Consider the following 18,971-nt stretch of genomic DNA (forward strand, 5'->3'; position numbering starts at 1 on the left):
AAAAAAAAAGAAAATAAAGTTCCTAAGTAGAAAGCAATTCTGGTATTTTACTGACCTCTAATGGTCGTTTTATTTCAAGGCAGTTAATTAGAGGCAGTTGAACAAGCAGAAAGCAATTCCGGTATTTTACTGACCTCTACTGGTCATTGTCTATCAAGACAGTTAAATAGAGGCAGTTGAACAGCAAAAAAAGTCAATAAGCAAAGGCGGAAGCAGACAAATCCTAAAGCTGATCTCCAGATCCCACAAAGAAAATACAACAGATCTTCCAGACAGCGCAAGAGCGGTCTAGGTTTGACCCAAAAATAAATGCAGTGACCTGCGGTTTCCACTTTCTATAGTTGATAAGAAAAATTAGGAGTCCACGCAGATTTAGAGTGGGATTAAGGGTTTGTAACAAAAGAGAAGGAATGATGCAGAAAAGATCACTCTTTGGTAAACTCCAACGCTGGCCCTTTCAAGATGGATCACTGCTTTCAGTATTCATTTCCAGGTATTATGTAGGCCATGGACTTTCTGCCCTCCCTATCCTACTTACATATTTTCAAATAAGTGCCCTTATCACCGACAATACATTTCTCTCCCAGCTACTCCAGTTTTCTTTTAATAATATCTCATTGAACTGGCCAGAGGGCCTCCATAACCGCCCACGTCCTGAGGAGGCTTCAAAAGGTCAAGAGATTGAAACGCACCGACACCTAGAAGAGCAAGGAGACCAATTGGATTGAAAATAAAAAACTAAAACACTTACTGAAGGGTCATACTCTGCAAAGTGGGTTTGCCTCTTGGCTGAATGTTATTCATCCCTTTGAATATTGATAATGGGGTATACAAACAATGCTATAACTTCCCCTACATGGACATTTTTTCAAACAATTGACTAGTTGTTCCAAATCTCACCTGGGTTGAAAATAAAAATACCCTGGACTTTAGGATACAGACGCACACTTGTTTACCTTTGTGCCTTTTTTGTATTATGGTTTGCTGGGCGCACACGTCTGTACCATGGTTGATACATGGCGAATGATGGCATTCATTTACAATGTGCTCCGACCTGTTGTCTGTCAAAATAATATAAACAGAATAATTTAAAAAGTTTGAAAGTACTGGTGCAATTTATTCGCAGAAGATGGTCATTCAAGTGCACCATTTTCACAAAAGTGTTTTATTGAGATCGGTAGAGGCACCTTCTTTTGTCAGCTGTAACGTTCAGGAATTGCTCATACTCACAATTTATATTACAAAATGGTTGATATGAGTCACCAAGCAATCGGAGCTTAAACCATTAATATTTCCAGCAATATCGAAAGTGGTATCTGGTAACTCTCAACCGAGTTAGCAAACATCTTTGTTTAATATTCCTAATATCACGTGTGTCCCATGTGCTCGGATCTGGTCTTGGCTCTCCATAATTTGGCAACAGTAATTACAAAACGTCAATTTAATGAATTATCCACTACCAATCAGAATTAGGAATACTAGTCCACAGGCCACAGCATAAGATGACAAACTATCCTGTATTTGAGGCACCATGTCGGTTCTCCAGTAGGTTTGCTCATTTATCGACCCCTCGCCACAAGGCCTTGAGCTAACTTCTGGACACTGTGGTTCAGTTGTCGGATTTCACTATCCTGGGTGGTTTTAATATTCATCTGGAGGACGCTAAAGACAAGGATGCTATACATCTGATTGACATAATGGGGTGTACGGGTCTCGCCCAACATGCCCCAGGCAGACGTTTAGGCCTGCGGAGCTTCCACTTCCTCAGCAGGATAGGCTTAGAAAAGGCGCACTATTTGCAGGGCAAAGCAGGTCTAGTTTTTTTATTTATTAATTTATTTATTAAAGTTTTTGAGACACTCCTCTCATTTCCATCTTTATTTTGGTTCTTATAAACCATAATAGCACACACGAAATATACACAGTGCATAAAAACATGAAAGGTAAAATTAGTCCACTGTAGTGCTAATAGACTTAGAAGATAAACATAGTACAATCATAATCACTCATGCGAGGACACAAATGGTCGAAGAGGGAAGAAATTTAAAGAAAGAAGAACATGCAGGGAGGGTGCACCGAAGCAGGGTGTGCTGGAGAGGAGTGATCCAGCATTCAGATAGTGAGTGGTGGAGCAGGGCCTAAAACAAAAAGTTACAAAAATGAAGAAAATAAAAAACTGAACAAAATCATTCCATTTGTCAACTACTTTTAAAGTGTTCACATCTGCAAAATGGGTTGGGCTTATTCCAGTAGCAACGAACAGCCCTGCTGCCCATTTGTCAAAAGCCTGCTGCATGGTTGCAGCCAATGACTGCCTTGGGCTATCCAAAAGCTTATCATGGTGTGAGTGACAACATGAGCCCTCGCCCAACAGCTACAGCAGTCTTTGGGCTACAACTAAAGAGGGAACTGAGGAATAAAACGACAGGGATACAGATGGACCCTAGGAAGAACGTGCAGACTGAATATATGATCCTGTAAAATTAACAAAAAAATAATGAGTGAGTAAAACACCCGTAGAGACGCTGTGGGAATAATAAATAATGGTGCTGCACCATATATACATTTTGGGAGTGTTTTAATGAATTTTCTGTAAAATCTGTCCCCGGTTCAGATATCTAAGTTCACATTGAAATTTAAGAACGATATGTTCATGGACACATCAGGACAGTGAGATGACAGAAGCAGGGCAGAGCAGAAAGAAGCAGTTAACAAAGACGAACATCATAAAATAAATCATTCATGCAGCGGGTGTTTATCATCTGCTTCTAATGAAAAACACGGTTTCAACAGGAGCAGAATAAAGGGAGGAGGCAGCCGAAGCCAAGAAAATGTCAATGTGCACAATAAAACAGTCATATATGCAATGGTCTCTTAGGCGAATTGTCTTTGTTAATATGTGGAACCTGCAGGACGTTCCTGAAAAAAATACGGGCTTCTAAACCATCTGCAAATTAAAACTCAGAAGGACAAGCAGGCATAGTGGGAGGGACCCGGACAATCTTGGGTACAGAACACAGGGGGTGACAACACATCCAACCAATAGCTTATTCATGAACAAAACAATGTAAGCAAACTGTGACTAGGGTGACCAACCGTCCGTAAATTTCACAGATAGTCCGTAATTTCGTCCGTCTGTACGTTGTCCGTGAAGGATTGTTTAACGGACGCCATTTGTCCGTAATTTTAACCGGGCACCGGTTCCACCCACCTCCCTTCTTGACTCCCAGGCTGTTCCAAAGCTCAGATACCCAGCAGCATTGGAGAGGCACAGCGGGATGGCAACCCTCACACCTTCAGCCCTTGATGAGCTGTTAAGAGGTGCTTGAAGGTGACTGAGAGGGAGAGGCTGCAGCTTCAGGAGCAGGGGCATCTATTCAGATTCAAACAGCTCTGAATGCTTCACGTCTCTGCAATTTAGAGGGGGCCTCACACATTCCCTTCTTATGAAGAAAATAGGCAACGTCTGTGGGTTTTTCTACAGAAGATTGTGGTTGCCCCTAGATTAAATGCTGTAATTCTTTGAAATAGCTCAATCATTTTGCACAGGTTTGGTCTGGCTGTGAGGGGCAGTAGGCCTGATTTTTATTGATTCTGCAGGGATAAAATTGAGATGGCTTGTGGCCTCCTGTTTAGCATAGCCTCATCCACAATGTGAGTTTTCTTGGCAGGAAATGAGAAAAGTAATACAGAAGGAGGGGAGAAACCCTGAGGACTCCTTTTAAAGCGGAGGCTTCCCTAACATTAAATCACAGTCACAAACTGAACTAAATCTACAGGTGAGAAGAAGTGAAAACCCAAGATCTTAGCTGAGGCTTGCTATTTGTAAAAATAGCCTCCTTGCATCCACAGATCTAGAAACCAAATTCCAGTACATGTGCTGTCCCACCACTGGGGCCCTTGTGCATGCAACAGTGAGCATTTGAGGCAAAAAGATGCATCTCTCCCATAGTCATGAAAGAACACACCACCATATCCTTCTCCAGGCACAGACTGGGTCACGCATATTCAGAATCCTCTTCGGCTACTGGTGCTGGTACAAATGTGTGTCAGTAGGCAGCCCTGATGATCATGTACTCTCTCTCCTCTTCATGCTGAAGTCACTCGTAGCTTTCATAAATTGCAGACGAACACCTCAGAGTGATTGGACCAGCAATATTTAGAGTCAGAAGGTGCTAGCAGTGGGTGGGCCAGCTATGGAGCCTCTCACCAACCCCTGGCTGTGCAAACATCCTAGAACCGGCCCCGATTACACCGAGGCAGCACGTGGTTCTCTTCACAGAGCTTATTTACTGTCACTAAATTGTAAGCAAACCTCTGTTCTTCAAACATGCAGTCTATAATGTAATAAAAAAAAGAATTGGCACAATTGTACCCACACTGATTAACAAAATATGGAGGGCAATCAGTTAAATCAGTTCTCTTGGAGTATCTCCTTTAAGTACTGTACATCACAGTGGGGGATGGCAAAACTAACATTTTGGAAAGAGCCTGTCTTCTCGTTGTCTTGTCCAGGAGGGGGTGAGGAGCCCTACCCCACCCTGGAAGAGACCAAGATGATACTAAAATACTGCATGCCCACCCCTGTGCCCACCCTGGTGGATCCTGTTCCCCCTCCAGTGATGGCTCTTGTCCCCCCATGTGGTGGCTCCTGTCACCCCCCCCCCCCCTCCCTGTGATGGCTCCTGACCCCCCCTTGTGGTGGATCCTGTCTCCGCCCTGGGTGCTGGATGGGTAAAAGGGTGGATGGATGAGTGAAAAGGTGGATAATAAGTGACTGGGTGGATGGATGAGTGAAATGATGGATGGATTGATTGATGAATTGATAAGTGCAAGGGTGAATGGGTGGACGGATGAGTGAAAGGGTGGATGTAAGGATGGATGAGTGAGTGAAAGGGAGGGTAGATGGACAAAAGGATGAATAGATGAGTGAAGGAGTGAAAGGATTAATGGATGAGAGAAAGGATGGATGAGTGATAGGGTCAATGGATGGATTCATGAGTGGGTGAGTGAAAGAGTCGATGAAGAGAGAAAGGGAGGATGGATGACTGAAAGGGTGGTTTGGTGGAAGGATGAGTAAGTGAAAGGATGGCTGGATGGGTGAAAGGGTAAATGGCTGGATGGCTGGGTGGATGAGTGAGTGAATGGATGGATGGTAGAAGAGTGGATGGATGAGTGTACAGATGCATAGGGTGAAAGGGTGGATGGATAATGGATGGATGAAAGGATGGATGAGTGAAATGATAGATGGAAGGATATATGATGGATAGGTTTGCAAATGGTTTAAAATGGTTTAATATGTTTGGATATGGCTGGGCTTACTGGTATACTATTGCGCGACCTATGATGTGTCTGTAAAACGTATTCAATTGTCCTGAATTTTGACCTCCTGTCCTGAATTTTGACCCTTTGTTCTGAATTTTTACACTCACCGTCCTGAATTTGCACCAATGCCAGTTGGTCACCCTAACAGTGACACGGACAGACTACAAACACTGGGGGAAGTTGCATCCTAACTCGCTGCCGGAGGTACGCACTTTGTAAAACAAGGTAAACAGGCTAGTGATGGTCTTTAAACCCATAAAGACGTGAGATTTTTATAAAGCCGTTGTTGGAATAGATGCTATAAATGTCCATGAGCGGCAGCCGGTCTGATAAGGGCCAGCCCGAAACGATGAAGTGCTTCATTAGAAATAAATGAAGGCCAATGACGCAAGCGCGCTACACGTGGGCGAAGTACCGCCAGGAAAGAGAGCTGTCATCAGAGGCTGCAGTACACCGGGTCAGTCATCACCGCCACCTCCATGGCTGACGCGGACTCGGAGAGGAGCCGACAGAGAGGCCGGCTGACCTTTGCACCCAGTCTTTCATTCCCAGTCAAGCTGCCAGTGATATCCAGAGATCAATACACGAATGCATTAAACCGCCATCGTATGAAAAGAACCAAACGATGTGTGACCTGCAACACGCGAAGATGGGAGTGTGTCACTGAAAGGGAGCCCCCTCCCCCACCAAGACCCTTATTAGGAGCGGCCCAACTCAAGTGGGGTCATTAACAAGGGTGACTGGCCCCGGCGGTGACACAGCGGGTCAGTGGTGGGAAAATAATGCCCCCAGTGTAGGGAAGGTGGGGGGGAGGAAGAGTTATAGAAAAAACTCCGGGGCACGGGGAATGACGACACCCCTCTACTGATTGGTTGACAAATCAACCTATAAAGAGTCAGGATTTGTGCTGCTGCAGGGAAAGAGTGACAATGTAAATCGAAGCTTAATGATGAAGCTAAGCGTATGCTACATTAAAATGAGAGAGAGAAATATTTCACTTTCACATCCAATCATTATTTTAACTCGACTCGATGAGGTAAGCAGATGCCAGACTGCCCTGGAGTGCCACTTGTCTTACGCAAACAAGCAAACCAACAGAGAACAGGCAAATGAGTTGGCTGCTGCCCGCAGTTTCTTGATGCTATGCCTCCTAAGATTGCTAGTTTACCAAATGCTGCCGGAGTAGGGGGGTTAGAGGCTAGTATTACAGAGCAACAACAGCACAATGTGCAACCTGTCTCAATTGCTGGGTGGGGCATAGGACAGGGAATGTAAAACCACAGGTGGAGGCAATCTGTGACTATGAAGGTATAGCCCCGAAGCGGTTTTAAAGTAAGATAGTTGTCACTATATAATGGCTCCCAGTGGCTTCGCTGTATAAGGCCTGGTGCCCTCACTGGGATCATTTACCTCTCTTGCAAACATGTCTCGATTAAATGACCTATCTAGAGCTCGGCATAAACCTGAACACTGAACATTTCTACAAGGTTCTCCCTCGTATTTCTTGTATGACGCCATTATGGTGAAAATTGGAACCTCCTAAATCCAATTATTTACTCACTGTATGTTTGGAGGTTAATCCACCCTTTGGCTTCATTAATTCAATCTGATTGTACGTTGGAAAGAAGAGGACCACATACCCTCTGTATAAAAGAATGTATTTGGACTATAGAGATGTACCTAAATATGTGTATTGCTTTGTATAAACGAGTATAATAGTTTAAAAAAATCTATAGATATTTATTTGTTCTGCTTAAAAAATGTACAGATTACTTATAGTTACATTACTCTATGTTTTAACATGTATATAACTGACTGCATAAATAAGTAAATCTTTTATCATAAGTATTTATCTACAATCACTTTACTATTGATTTACAAAAATAAAAACAAATACATTAATTTATAGTGTAAGAACACTTGAAAGCCAGAGTTTATTAAATGCAACTTTAATCTACATATATTTTCTCGCTTATGTATATATATATACTTTCTCGCTTATGTATATATATATACTTTCTCGCTTATGTATATATATATATATATATATATATATATATATATGCATAAGCGAGAAAATATATGTAGATTAAAGTTGCATTTAATAAACTCTGGCTTTCAAGTGTTCTTACACTATAAATTAATGTATTTGTTTTTATTTTTGTAAATCAATAGTAAAGTGATTGTAGATAAATACTTATGATAAAAGATTTACTTATTTATGCAGTCAGTTATATACATGTTAAAACAGAGTAATGTAACTATAAGTAATCTATATATATATATGTGTGTGTGTGTGTGTATATATATACACATATATATGTGTGTGTGTATATACATCTATATATATATATATATGTTTCATGTACTTATGTATCTATATATTTAGTACTTTGCTACTAATTCAGGATATCCAATGCACTAACCTATTCCTCACCTTATCAATATATTCTCTATCTCCACTCTCTCATTCATCCCAAACCCCATACCACTACTACGAAACCCAAAATAACCCTTTCTAGACTCTTCCCTCCTCTACCCCTTCTTGCATCATCTTATACCTGTTGCATGATTCAGATCTCCCAAACAAGCCTTTCTAAACCCTTCCCACTGACTCTTCCCCCTCCACCTCCCCTTTACTCATCCCAAACCCCTCATACTGCTATGGACTCCAACAAAAATAAAAATAAAGAAAACATTCTAGACCCCTCTCTCTTCTATCCCTCCACTATTCCTTTTCAATCCAAATAATAGGCTAACAAGTCCACTGCTCAAATTAATTTCACTATACTAATTCACCACTAATCCTTTATGGGTTCCGGAGTAGCATGCTACACATCGAAAAAGCACTTCAACACCTCATCATGGAGAACAAGCACTATATAAATGCAAACCTTTTACCGCCACTATCCTTTTCAATCCAAATTACAAACTAACATATACACTGCTCAAATTACTTTCATACTTCACTATACTGATTCACCACTAATCCTTTAAGTTTTCCGGAACAGCGTGTTACTCATCGAAAAAGTGCTCCAACGCGTCGTCAGGGATAGTAAGCGCTATATAAATGCAATTACAATACAATACAAATGTTTTGCCATTACTCACTAATGTCTGGTCATCAAAAGTGCAGAATCAGGTCCACTGATGATCTGAGAGGTGATGTATGATGGAATCATGCACGCTATTATCAGATAAGCAATTTACATCGCATATACCTTTACAACACAACATTTTACCACACATATGCCTTTAACATGCATGCATTTATAAAGAGAATTTACGTATTTCACACTTAATTATAAAGCCTTTTTATAGATTTTCAATGAAAAAAATAAAAGTTAAAGGAACGTTATAGATAAGCTCAGTATTTTCTAAGAGTTTATGAATTAGTTTAGTGAGTTCAAGTGTGAGTGGCTGTATTGGAGAGTGAGTGTCTGCGTGAAAGGCTGTATGGGTGAGTGAGCGGACGTGAGAGTGCTGTTATGGATATGTGAATTAGTATGTAAATGATTGTGTGGGTGTGTGAGTGAGCGAGTGTGTGAGTGCTTGTAAGGAGGAGTGAGTGGCTGTGTTGAGAGGCTGTATGGGTGAGTCGGTGTGTGAGTGACTGAGTAGGTGAATAAGTGGGTGTGTAGGGCAGAGTGTATGGCTGTGTTAGTGGCTGTATAGGTGAGTGACTGGTTGTACGAGTAGCTGTATGGTGTGTACAAGTGAAATCCGAGCCTAACTAGAACATCCCTGTAACCTTTGTTTTTTTCAGTGAGTTGTCTACGTTTAAAAAAATAAATGTATATCCTAACTATAATGACCCTGTAACCTTTGATTTTTTAAAGTGAATTGTAAAAGATATTTAAGAGCCACCTGCGAATTTGCAGCAAAATTGAATTTTATCCATGGCTGGGTCCCTGTGGGACACCCCCACAATATCTGGGGGGGTCAAAGAATTCTTACACTGCCCCCTTTTTTATAAGATTCTGCTTCAAGTAGAGTCAAAAGATGGCCGCCAAAATTTCCGGGTTTAAGTGTTGGCAGCCAATCAAATTTTAGCACAGGTACTGTGAATCTGCAAATCCACTGCAAGGATCCGTGAGCCCAGATAGCTATATTTTTAACCTTAACTATCTCTAAAACTACTGAACAGACTTGCATAAAATCACACAAAGCACGCTTTCTGGACTAATACTGCCCAGCGGTTTGGGCTGTAGTCGTTTTCAAAATCCTTATGGGAAGATCATGTTTTCCTCTTTCCTCTTAGCCCTCGCTTGACAGATCACCCTGAAACTTTCAACACAGCACCTGAACCGACTAAAGTAAGATTTAAAAATTTTGAGATGATTCGTCAAGCGGCGCCAAAGTTATTGGCGAAACAAAAATTGCTCTGCCTATGGAAACTAGGTCCTAAATATAACTACCTACTGGCGACACCCAGTAGGTAATATAGGTGTGATGTATATATCTATATATTCTTAGACATATCCCAAAACAATGTTCCTCCGATCCGGATAGACAATGACACTATCACGATTTTTCCAGACTACACTGCAGCAGTCACAAAACAACGCAGAGGATTTCTCGACGTTAAGAAGGTTCTCGGGGAACGTGAAATAAAGTACTCTATGCTGTTTCCTGCCAAATTGCGAGTGGAAGTGGAAGTGGGTATGGCGTGGCTCTTCTCTACGCCTGAAGAGGTGCAAGACTGGCTGGATGGCTGGCGAAAGGTCACACGAACTGGTCGTACAGGACACCGTGACGCACTAAGCAACGACCAACAGGCGGACATGGAACAAGAGTGAGGACAAGTCTTCGATAGGGTACAAAATGTTGAATGATGAAGAAGTCTGAAGTACCATGAAGACGTCCATGCTTCATTGTCTCTGGACACTTTCATCGCTGGTATCTTCGAACTGTTTATTACGAACATGCATAAAGTGCTGACATTCTTGTCTGCCCTGAATCAGGTACTTTTGGATATAAAATGTGGGTATAGCCTGCCATGATGATAATGCTGGGCGCTTTTGACGGATATCTTCCTCTGGCTATATTGACGAAACTTGGGAGGGACAATGGGTCTATGAAGTTCTCAGGGTGGGGGCGGGTGTAATTTTCTCTTGACCCCCTTTGTTTTAGAACTGGGAAAGGGTATTAAGCACTCTGCTTTGTTGGGGTGGCGGGTAGTTGTAAATCTGTCGAGCAGGGAGGAGGGTGGGAGGGAGGGTTGGATTATGAGAGTTGGTTTATGGTTCGTTGTTTTTATGGATAGGGCAAAGAATGTCAAAATGTATACCTGTTACAGTTTTTTGGTAACACTGCATTAGGGGATTGTTTGACATATTACACGATCTATGGCTTTAGGGACAATGTCGGCACACCCTGAGGTTGGTTCTGGTGACCCCCGATGACCCCGGTGACTCCCTTGTCATTACTCACCTGGAATGTGCATGGTCAGGGCGATATGATAAAAAGGGGCTTGGTGTTGCAGTATTTGAGGCGAAATGCGCCAGCGGTGGCCTTGTTGCAGGAGACACACTTGGTGGGCTCGGCGTGTAGGGCCATGGATCGCTAAGGATACAAAATGGCTGTACACTCTGAGTTTTCGTCAGGCTCTAGGGGTGTGGGCATTTTAGTGCGTAAACAATTCCCATTTATTGTGCATCACACTTGGACGGATGACCAGAGGCGGTTTGCAGCCATATCATGTCAGTGGGAAGGGAGGCGCCTTAAAATTGTATCGGAGTACATCTCCCCCGCCCTCCAGGCTGTGGCCTACCCGGCGCTTAGCACATTTATACTGAGGTTACCGGAGGGAGAGCTGCTTCTGGGGGGCGATTTTAATGCAGTGTTAGATGGCACTTGGGACTGTTACCCCCCCAGGATAGATGTTAAGGGCTGTATGAAGGGATTTCTTGATGCCCTGGGTCTCACGGACGCATAGAGGTATAAACATCCCACCACATGGCACTACACTTTCCAATCAGGGGTGCACAACAGCCTCTCCTATATAGACTACTTCTTGCTTTCCGCTGACAGCCTGCCCAATTTGACTGACACAGAGATTCGTCCCCATGGCATCTCAGACCACTCACCTGTCTCTCTGACTTACGCAATACACTCTAAGGCGCGAAGGCGCATTTTCCCCATCTATCTGGGATATTTACAAGTCCCCAGGATACGTAAAGACATTACTGCAGTTACAAATAATTTCTTCCAAGAGAACGTGTCCTCAGTGCAATCCCCCAGTATATTGTGGGAAGCGTACAAAACTGAGGTGAGGGGGCAGGCCATTGCCTCCATAGCAGGCCATAGACCTGCAGCACAGGATGAGTTAGATACCTTAGGAACTGACCTGACCTAGGTTAATGCTCGACATGCTGAAAATCCCTCTCCAGCGACAGCACAAGCCTTACGCCTTAAACAAAGCAAGCTTAGGGAACACCAATGTGAACTGGTTAGGAGGCAGCTGCAGGCTACCAGTTACAAGGTATACAAGGTGGGGTACCAGGCAGGCAAGCTTTTAGCATGGCTGGACAGGAAGGAAAGAGCACAGAGAACGATAGCACAGCTGCATACTCCGTCGGGCAGTATAGTGATCACTCCGCAGGACATAGTGGATACACTGGCCGGGTACTTTGAGCAGGGTTACACTTCAGGCTCTTACATGACGACAGAAGAGGCTCAGACTTCAAAGATATCAAAATGCCTGCTCTGTCAGCAGAGGTGGCTCTCTCGCTGGAGGCCGACCTCACGATTGAGGAGCTACAAGCCGCCATCTACTCCCTGCAGTCTGGGAATGCTGTGGGGCCCAATGGAATATCCATTGAAATTTATAAACGAACATCTGATCTAACTGCCCCACATGTCTTAAAAACGTTCTCGGAAAGTTTGAAAGCAGGGGTGCTACCACGCGATCAACGAAAGGCTACCATAATAACAGTCCTGAAGCCAGGTAAACCCCCTGACGACTGTTCCTCATACCGACCGATACTTAACGCTGAAGCTAAGATTCTTGCCAAACTGATCGCCATAAACCTAACCCCGCACCTCGAGACCCGAAGTCACCCGGACCAGTCCGGGTTTATGCCCAACAGGAGCACTGCACGTAACCTTCGAAGGTTACAGGCAGTGCTAGCGCGCATGCCATATCTTCAAGAACCTGCAACTATCCTCTCTCTCGATGCTCGGATGGCATTCGACATGGTGGAATGGCCATATTTATTTGAGGTCCTCTGACATCTGGGCTTCGGCCCCACATTTTGTGCTTGGGTGCACTTGTTGTACTCGCACCCTCTGGCGCACGTGGTGGCGAATGGGCATATCTCCAGAGACTTCCCACTCACACGAGGCACACGCCAGGGCTGTCCGCTGTCTTCATTGCCATTTGCCCTGGTGCTGGAGCCATTGGTAGCATGGATCCGATGGGACCCTATGATTCGGGGACTTAAATGGACAATGACCTGGGAAGACCGCAGCTCTTTATTTGCGGATGATGTGCTACTATACCCGACTTCTCCTAGACGCTCTATTTTACAACTTTTGAATATTTGTGAAATCTCCGGTTGGGCGTCAGGATACACCATCAATTGGTCCAAATCAATTTTATTTATCCTGCGAGGCCCGCCCCCACTGCTCCTAGCGGACCACCCACTCAAAATCACGGGGGACTCCTTTAAATATTTGGGTATCTGGATGACACCCAGGTCGGAGGACTTTCTCCAGAAAAATCTGATACCCCCCTTGAGCCGTTTCGGTGCGATGTGGAACACTGGCGTAATCTGCCGCGGACCCTGCTGGGCAAAACAGCCCTTTTTTAGATGATGACGCTCCCTCTGTTTTAGAGAACACCCCGTTTCCTGTACCACTAAAGTATTTAAAGAAGATTAGAGGCGGTTGTCTCTGGCCTGCTCTGGGGAAACAAACCGGCACGCATAGCACCGGGAAAGCTACTAAGGGGCTGGTACGACAGCGGCATAGCTCTTCCAGATATTCAGTTATATTACTGGGCAGCCCTGTTGAAGATACTTAATCAATGGTTACACTCACCTCAGACGAAACCAGCGTTTCAGGCAGATAGACAGTGGCTGGGAGAAGCAGGAGTCCTTCGCGCACTATATGATAAGGGTAGAACTTCATCCCTCATAGAACCGACGGCACAAACGATTGGCATATGGTATGCAGCGCAGGTACGTCTTAAATGCAAAGGTGTTATCACCCAAATTATTCCATCTGGTTGGCACGGCAGCTGGGATGACTTCGTAACAGCAAGGGGTTCCGAGCATGGGACTTGATAGGTATCTCCACGGTGGGGGATTATGGAAAAAGGGTGAAATGGTGTCATTTGGAAAGCTTAGGATCCAATATGAGCTGGCGCCCACCGAGAGGTTTCGATGCATGCAGATTAGACATGCACTAGGCTAAGTTTTCCTGCCTGGCACCGATATACCAGAGGCCACCCCTTTAGAAGACAGGCTGCTGACTAAACAAATGCCCAAAAAAGCAACCTCATTCACTTATAGTAAATTAATCAATAACATGCCAGACCCGATGCGTACATTTAGGAGCAAATGGTCCACTGACTTGGGTGATATCGACGATGGGGGACTGGCAGAAGGCACAGTCATCCTCAAGGGAAGTGGCCATACCTGCAAGACTCCGTTTAGTGCAACCAAAGATACTGCATTGTGTATACTATACCAGGGTTACCCTCCACACTATAGTGAGGGCCACGCACCATTTTTGCTTGAGAGACTGTGGTGAGGTGGGAACCTTTTTTCACACTATATGGCAGTGCCCCCAGACTGCAGCATACTGGGTCAAGGTCAAATCACGGCCCTCAGACCAATCACAATGCTGCTGTCTGAGCTGGGATGGGGCAGTGAGATAAATAACGGTGATGGATCAAGCCCTGATCTTTGGACTGGGTAAGAGTGGTCTGTTTAACTCAGACACTCTGTTCATCACCACCCCCTTTTTGTAAATCGTCATGTTGGTGACAGCAGTTTCCTTGTCGGCTTAGGGGAGCCTGTGTGCTTTCTGCTTCCAAGACTCAGAGTCAGGAAGAGAAGCGGAGGAGGGATGACAGAGGACAGTCTGCGGCAGAAAAGAGGTGTTTTTGAAAAGAAACTATTTTAACCCCGAACTCCCCCTTGCCTACCACACCCCATTCCCTACCAGCCGCTACTGCACAGAGGCGGCTCCTCCACTAGTGAGGTGAGGAGGAGTGTTGCTCCACTGCTCTCAGAGCTGTGGGAAAGGGAAAAATAAAATGATAACTTTATTACCATTTTATTTTTCGTAGCTACGGGGTTAGGGCGGGGTGGGCTGGTGTCACAAGGAGGAGGAGTTGTCTGTGCACAATAAGTGTGTATGACGGTTTGGCCGGCCGTCTTGTGCCGGCCAAACAGTCACGCACACTTAGCATGTTTTCCACTGGTCTGTATTGTACAGCCTGGGTGAAGAACACGCCAGGCTCCCAGTACCTGTCTGAGCGCCGAACCATGTTGCTCAGACCAATCACGACACTGCGGTCATACTGGTGACAGCAGCAATGTGATTGGCTTAGAGGAGCCTGTGTGCGTTCTGCTTCAGGGACTCGGAGTCAGGAAAAGAATCAGAGGAGAGACGACAGACAGCGGCCGTGACAGCAAGTGATTTTTTAAAAATATTTGTTTATTTTCATGGCAGACAGAATGCTACAGTGCACAACAGTAAGGATAATAATGCCTCCTTCCAAATTCTGTCTGCAAGAGCAAAAAAATTAGATTAGGTGCAATTAGATGGAGCTCAATCAAGTTTGGGTGTTGGCAAGGCTCTATTGGGCATAGGCAATGGAAATCAGTGAACCAAAGGAGAAAGGGGGAAGGACAAAGCGAAGTGGGGGGGAGGGGCACGCCATGAGGAGGACAGCCACTATAAAAAGACAACGGTGCCAGCTTATGATCAAAGTTAGGGTTCTTTAAAGAGATGTTAAACAAATGTTTCTTGAGCTACTGTTTCAGAAGCACTGCTTTCCAAGATAGTGTCTCTGATGCACTGTGTTGCAAGGAATCATTGCACTGTTGCTTCTCTGACGTGCTTTGTGCTAGCAAGGAGTGCCTCAGTCCGATGCCAGGAAATGGAGATGCATGGGTTTGGAATGTTCCTCTTGGATTCATCAGTTTACCAGAACGTTTCTGAGGAGTAAGTAAGCAAGAATCAATTTCAAACGCTCTTAAATTCAGTGAGTGTACCGTACGCCGGCCCATGTTTGTTTGAAGATCATGGGCTTTAAAGCTAGGCAATTTCACACAACACGGGCTCTATGACTCCATCTTGCATGGGCTGCCTTTCGTATTCACATACATTGGGTTACAAGTAGGGCTGTGTGGGAGAGGGACTGTGATACATCTGAATGAGGGTGTGTTAACTGGGTGCAGTACGGTACTGGAATGCACAGGATTTAATGCGTGTTGAGGTGCGCTAGGTTGTGAGTGAATCTCAGAAATGCAACAACTGTTAGACGAACAAAGTTATGTTATTGATCACGTGTAGCCCGGGTGGCTAAGAACGAGGATTTTCAAGTGGAAACAACTATGTTGCAAATAGGAGCACTTGTGTTTAAAACTTACCTTTTGACTTTTAATCTGGTCCACAACAACCATCACAGAGGGGAAGAGCAGATGGAACTAAAATATAGCAATACAAAATATGTATATACAATAATTAGTAAGCAAATCAAATCATCTATAGAGTCTATAACTTGCCATATCATTCAGTGGTTTGCATCTCATAAAATAAGTAGCTATAGCGGTAAAATTGCTGGTGAGTGGCATTCCACTAGAAGATTGCACCAGCCACTAGCAGGGCACATCTCCAGGTAGACTACTAGGGGAAAACATGTGGGAATTGGCATGGTAAATCAGATTATCGCAAGTCATTTCCCAAAAAATAGTATAACCTATGAAATTAACAAACCTCAGATAAAGGTAAATTACAGGGATTATAACGAGCAACTTGTAATGAGGATCTAGGTGCGCAATACTTGACAGGCTACTTCATTGTTGCAAGATCTGTTAACAGTATACTCATCACTTGGATTTTGTTGAATGACTTTAAATAAAGAACACAACACAGTGCATAAGAAATAATTCTTTTAATGTAACCACACTTCCTGGCACTGCCAGAAGAAGCCATCTTGATGCCAGCCAGGAGAGTCAAAGCCCACTATGAGTGTGTGGGGGGCCATAGGAGCAGCGGGGCAAGTAAGAGGAGGGTTGTTGTAGGGGAGTGGAGAAAGATGATAAGATTAAAGTATCTTGGAGACCAGGAGATGCAGTTCAACACGTGAGAAGAAACAGTAGGAAGAACGTGGCATTGGATAGTGTTGCAAACTGGAGCTCTGGCATTGTACTGCATCATTAGGCACATTACCACAAAGTATTTGCTTCATGATGAAAAGTACAGTATGACAACATACAGATACAGTAACTTTGTGTTTTTATTCTTAAACCCTTGCCATTCTAAACAGATTAACGCAAAACTGTGACAAAGCTATACTTTATCCATTCTATTACAAGAAGAAAAGGAGGTATCCTAACCGATTCCGAGCCATGGGCATGGAAGAGTTACTATTTAAGCTTACCATAAACTTGACTGTTTCTTGCACTGCAACCGAGGGGGCTAGAGTGCACAATTCACGAAGCTGCAGGAGTAATTTGCTTTTACTACTACAACCAACCTCCAAAGGAGAAGAACAAGTTACTTCCCTTCGATAACGCTTTTTCTGGTGGATACAGTATCTGTCTGTGGATTCCTCACCTTATGAATATCCCCTGCGCCAGCATTCCGAAAAATCTTTTACTATCTCTCCACACCGATGAGGACGTCGGCTCTGCTTGCGACCCCGCATTATGTCACCGGAGCCATAAGATAGCCTCGGTGGCGTGATGACGTCAGTTCCACCCATTTTTTCTCTGCCTCCGAGGCGAACAGGTGCACCGATAACAGATTCAAAGTATACACAACATTTGAACCAATATACACAGCACAATCTAAACGGAAAGCTAAAGAACATCAACTTTTCATATAAACGTACTAGACAGAAAGAAGATACAATGTAAAACAACAAGCCAAATAAGGCATCCTTTAAGGTATACAAAGGTGGACAACAGGGAGGCAGGTGGGTCAGTGAGGAATCCACAGGCAGATATTGCATCCACCAGAAAAAGCGTTCCCGAAGGTAAGTAACTTGTTCTTCTGATGGATACATCTGGCTGTGGATTCTTCACCTTATAAATAGATACCCACAGCAGTCCCACTCCAGGAAGGAGGGTGTCCACCTTTCTTATACCAAAAATTCCTGCAAGACAGAGCGCGCAAAACGGCCCCCCTCCTCACTTCGGAATCCACGCAATAATGCTTTGTGAAGGAGTGGAAGGAGGCCCAGGTCACTGCCTTACAAATGTCCAACACAGGAACACCACCGGCTAAAGCAGAGGTGGAAGACTTAGCCCTAGTAGAATGAGCTCTAATAACCTCAGGTGGTTCCTTGCCAGCAAGGACGTAGCAGATCTTGATGCACAAGATGATCCACCTGGATAGAGTGCGCTTGTGCACCGCTTTGCCCTTTGAGCGTCAAACGTAGTCCACAAAGTGCTAATCGTCCAAACGTAAGTCCTTTGTCCTGTCCAAATAAAAGCTCACCGCTCTTTTAGGGTTCAGGCGATGAAGTCTCTCCTCCTCCATGGAAGAGTGAGGGGGAGGATAAAACACAGGGAGAGTTCTGGGCTGCCCCTAATGAAAGGGAGAAACTACCTTCGACAGAAAAGCAGCCCTGGTCCTGAGAACCATCCTTTCAGCATGTATGGCCAAAAACGGGGGTTTTGAACTAAGAGCTTGAAGCTCACTCACATTCTTTGCTGAGGTAATGGCTACCAGAAAGACCGTTTAAAAGACAAAAGCCTCAAAAGACAGCTATGAAGGAGTTCAAATGGGGAACCCATCAAAAAAGTCAAAACAAGATTAAGATACCATTGGGGCATAACAAAGAGAGTAGGAGGAAACCTATTGGTAAGGCCTTTGTGTGGAATTTTAGTTTGCGATCTAAACATCATCTGCGCCAGCTTGTCTCCCACGTACGACGTGCACGGCAGCCATTTTAGGTATCATGGTCTCCCTGTCCACGATCGATCGCCGGCACGCCCCTCTGACCCAGCAAGCATCCTCCGCGCACCCTGGCTCCCCCTCCCTCCCCCTCATGAGCGTAACCCTTCTGCATGACCCTGTCCTTGGGAGTCACGCCAGCGCCTGACCAGCACCTCCTCTCCCCCCCATGAATGCCCCTCTGTTGATAAAACCTTCCCTCCGCACTGGATTGTCCACGCGGCATGAATACCACTCCTTTGATGACCTCTTACCCCATGTCCGACTGTCCACACAGGTCCGAGGCCATTGCCTAAGCCGGGAGATACCATTTACTGCCCCTCATTGTATGAAATCGCCCCTCTTCAAAGGACACACTGTTGATCAGGGCCTCCCCACCCCCTGGGATATGATCAGGCGCACACATCCTAAGACTTGGCGAAACACTCAGCTGCGTGATGACCCCCTCCTCTTATCAGCAGGTTGAGGACCTCTATTGTGAAGGTATATGGGGGTGGGATTGACAC

At 44.6% G+C, this 18,971-nt stretch overlaps 1 protein-coding gene across 2 annotated transcripts in view; it reads right to left on the reverse strand.

Annotated features, from left to right (window-relative positions):
• The window catches only part of TUBGCP4 (tubulin gamma complex component 4), a 378,854-nt gene that overhangs the window by 223,743 nt on the left and 136,140 nt on the right, over positions 1-18,971 (reverse strand). For both annotated transcript variants that reach the window (XM_086958209.1, XM_086958210.1), the window contains exon 5: positions 15,933-15,989. In XM_086958209.1, coding sequence (XP_086814335.1) covers positions 15,933-15,989 — 57 coding nt within the window. The remainder of the gene's footprint in view (positions 1-15,932; positions 15,990-18,971) is intronic.

The sequence above is a fragment of the Lissotriton vulgaris genome, chromosome 2_1, assembly GCF_964263255.1.
Source record: "Lissotriton vulgaris chromosome 2_1, aLisVul1.2, whole genome shotgun sequence".
Lineage (NCBI taxonomy): Eukaryota > Metazoa > Chordata > Amphibia > Caudata > Salamandridae > Lissotriton > Lissotriton vulgaris.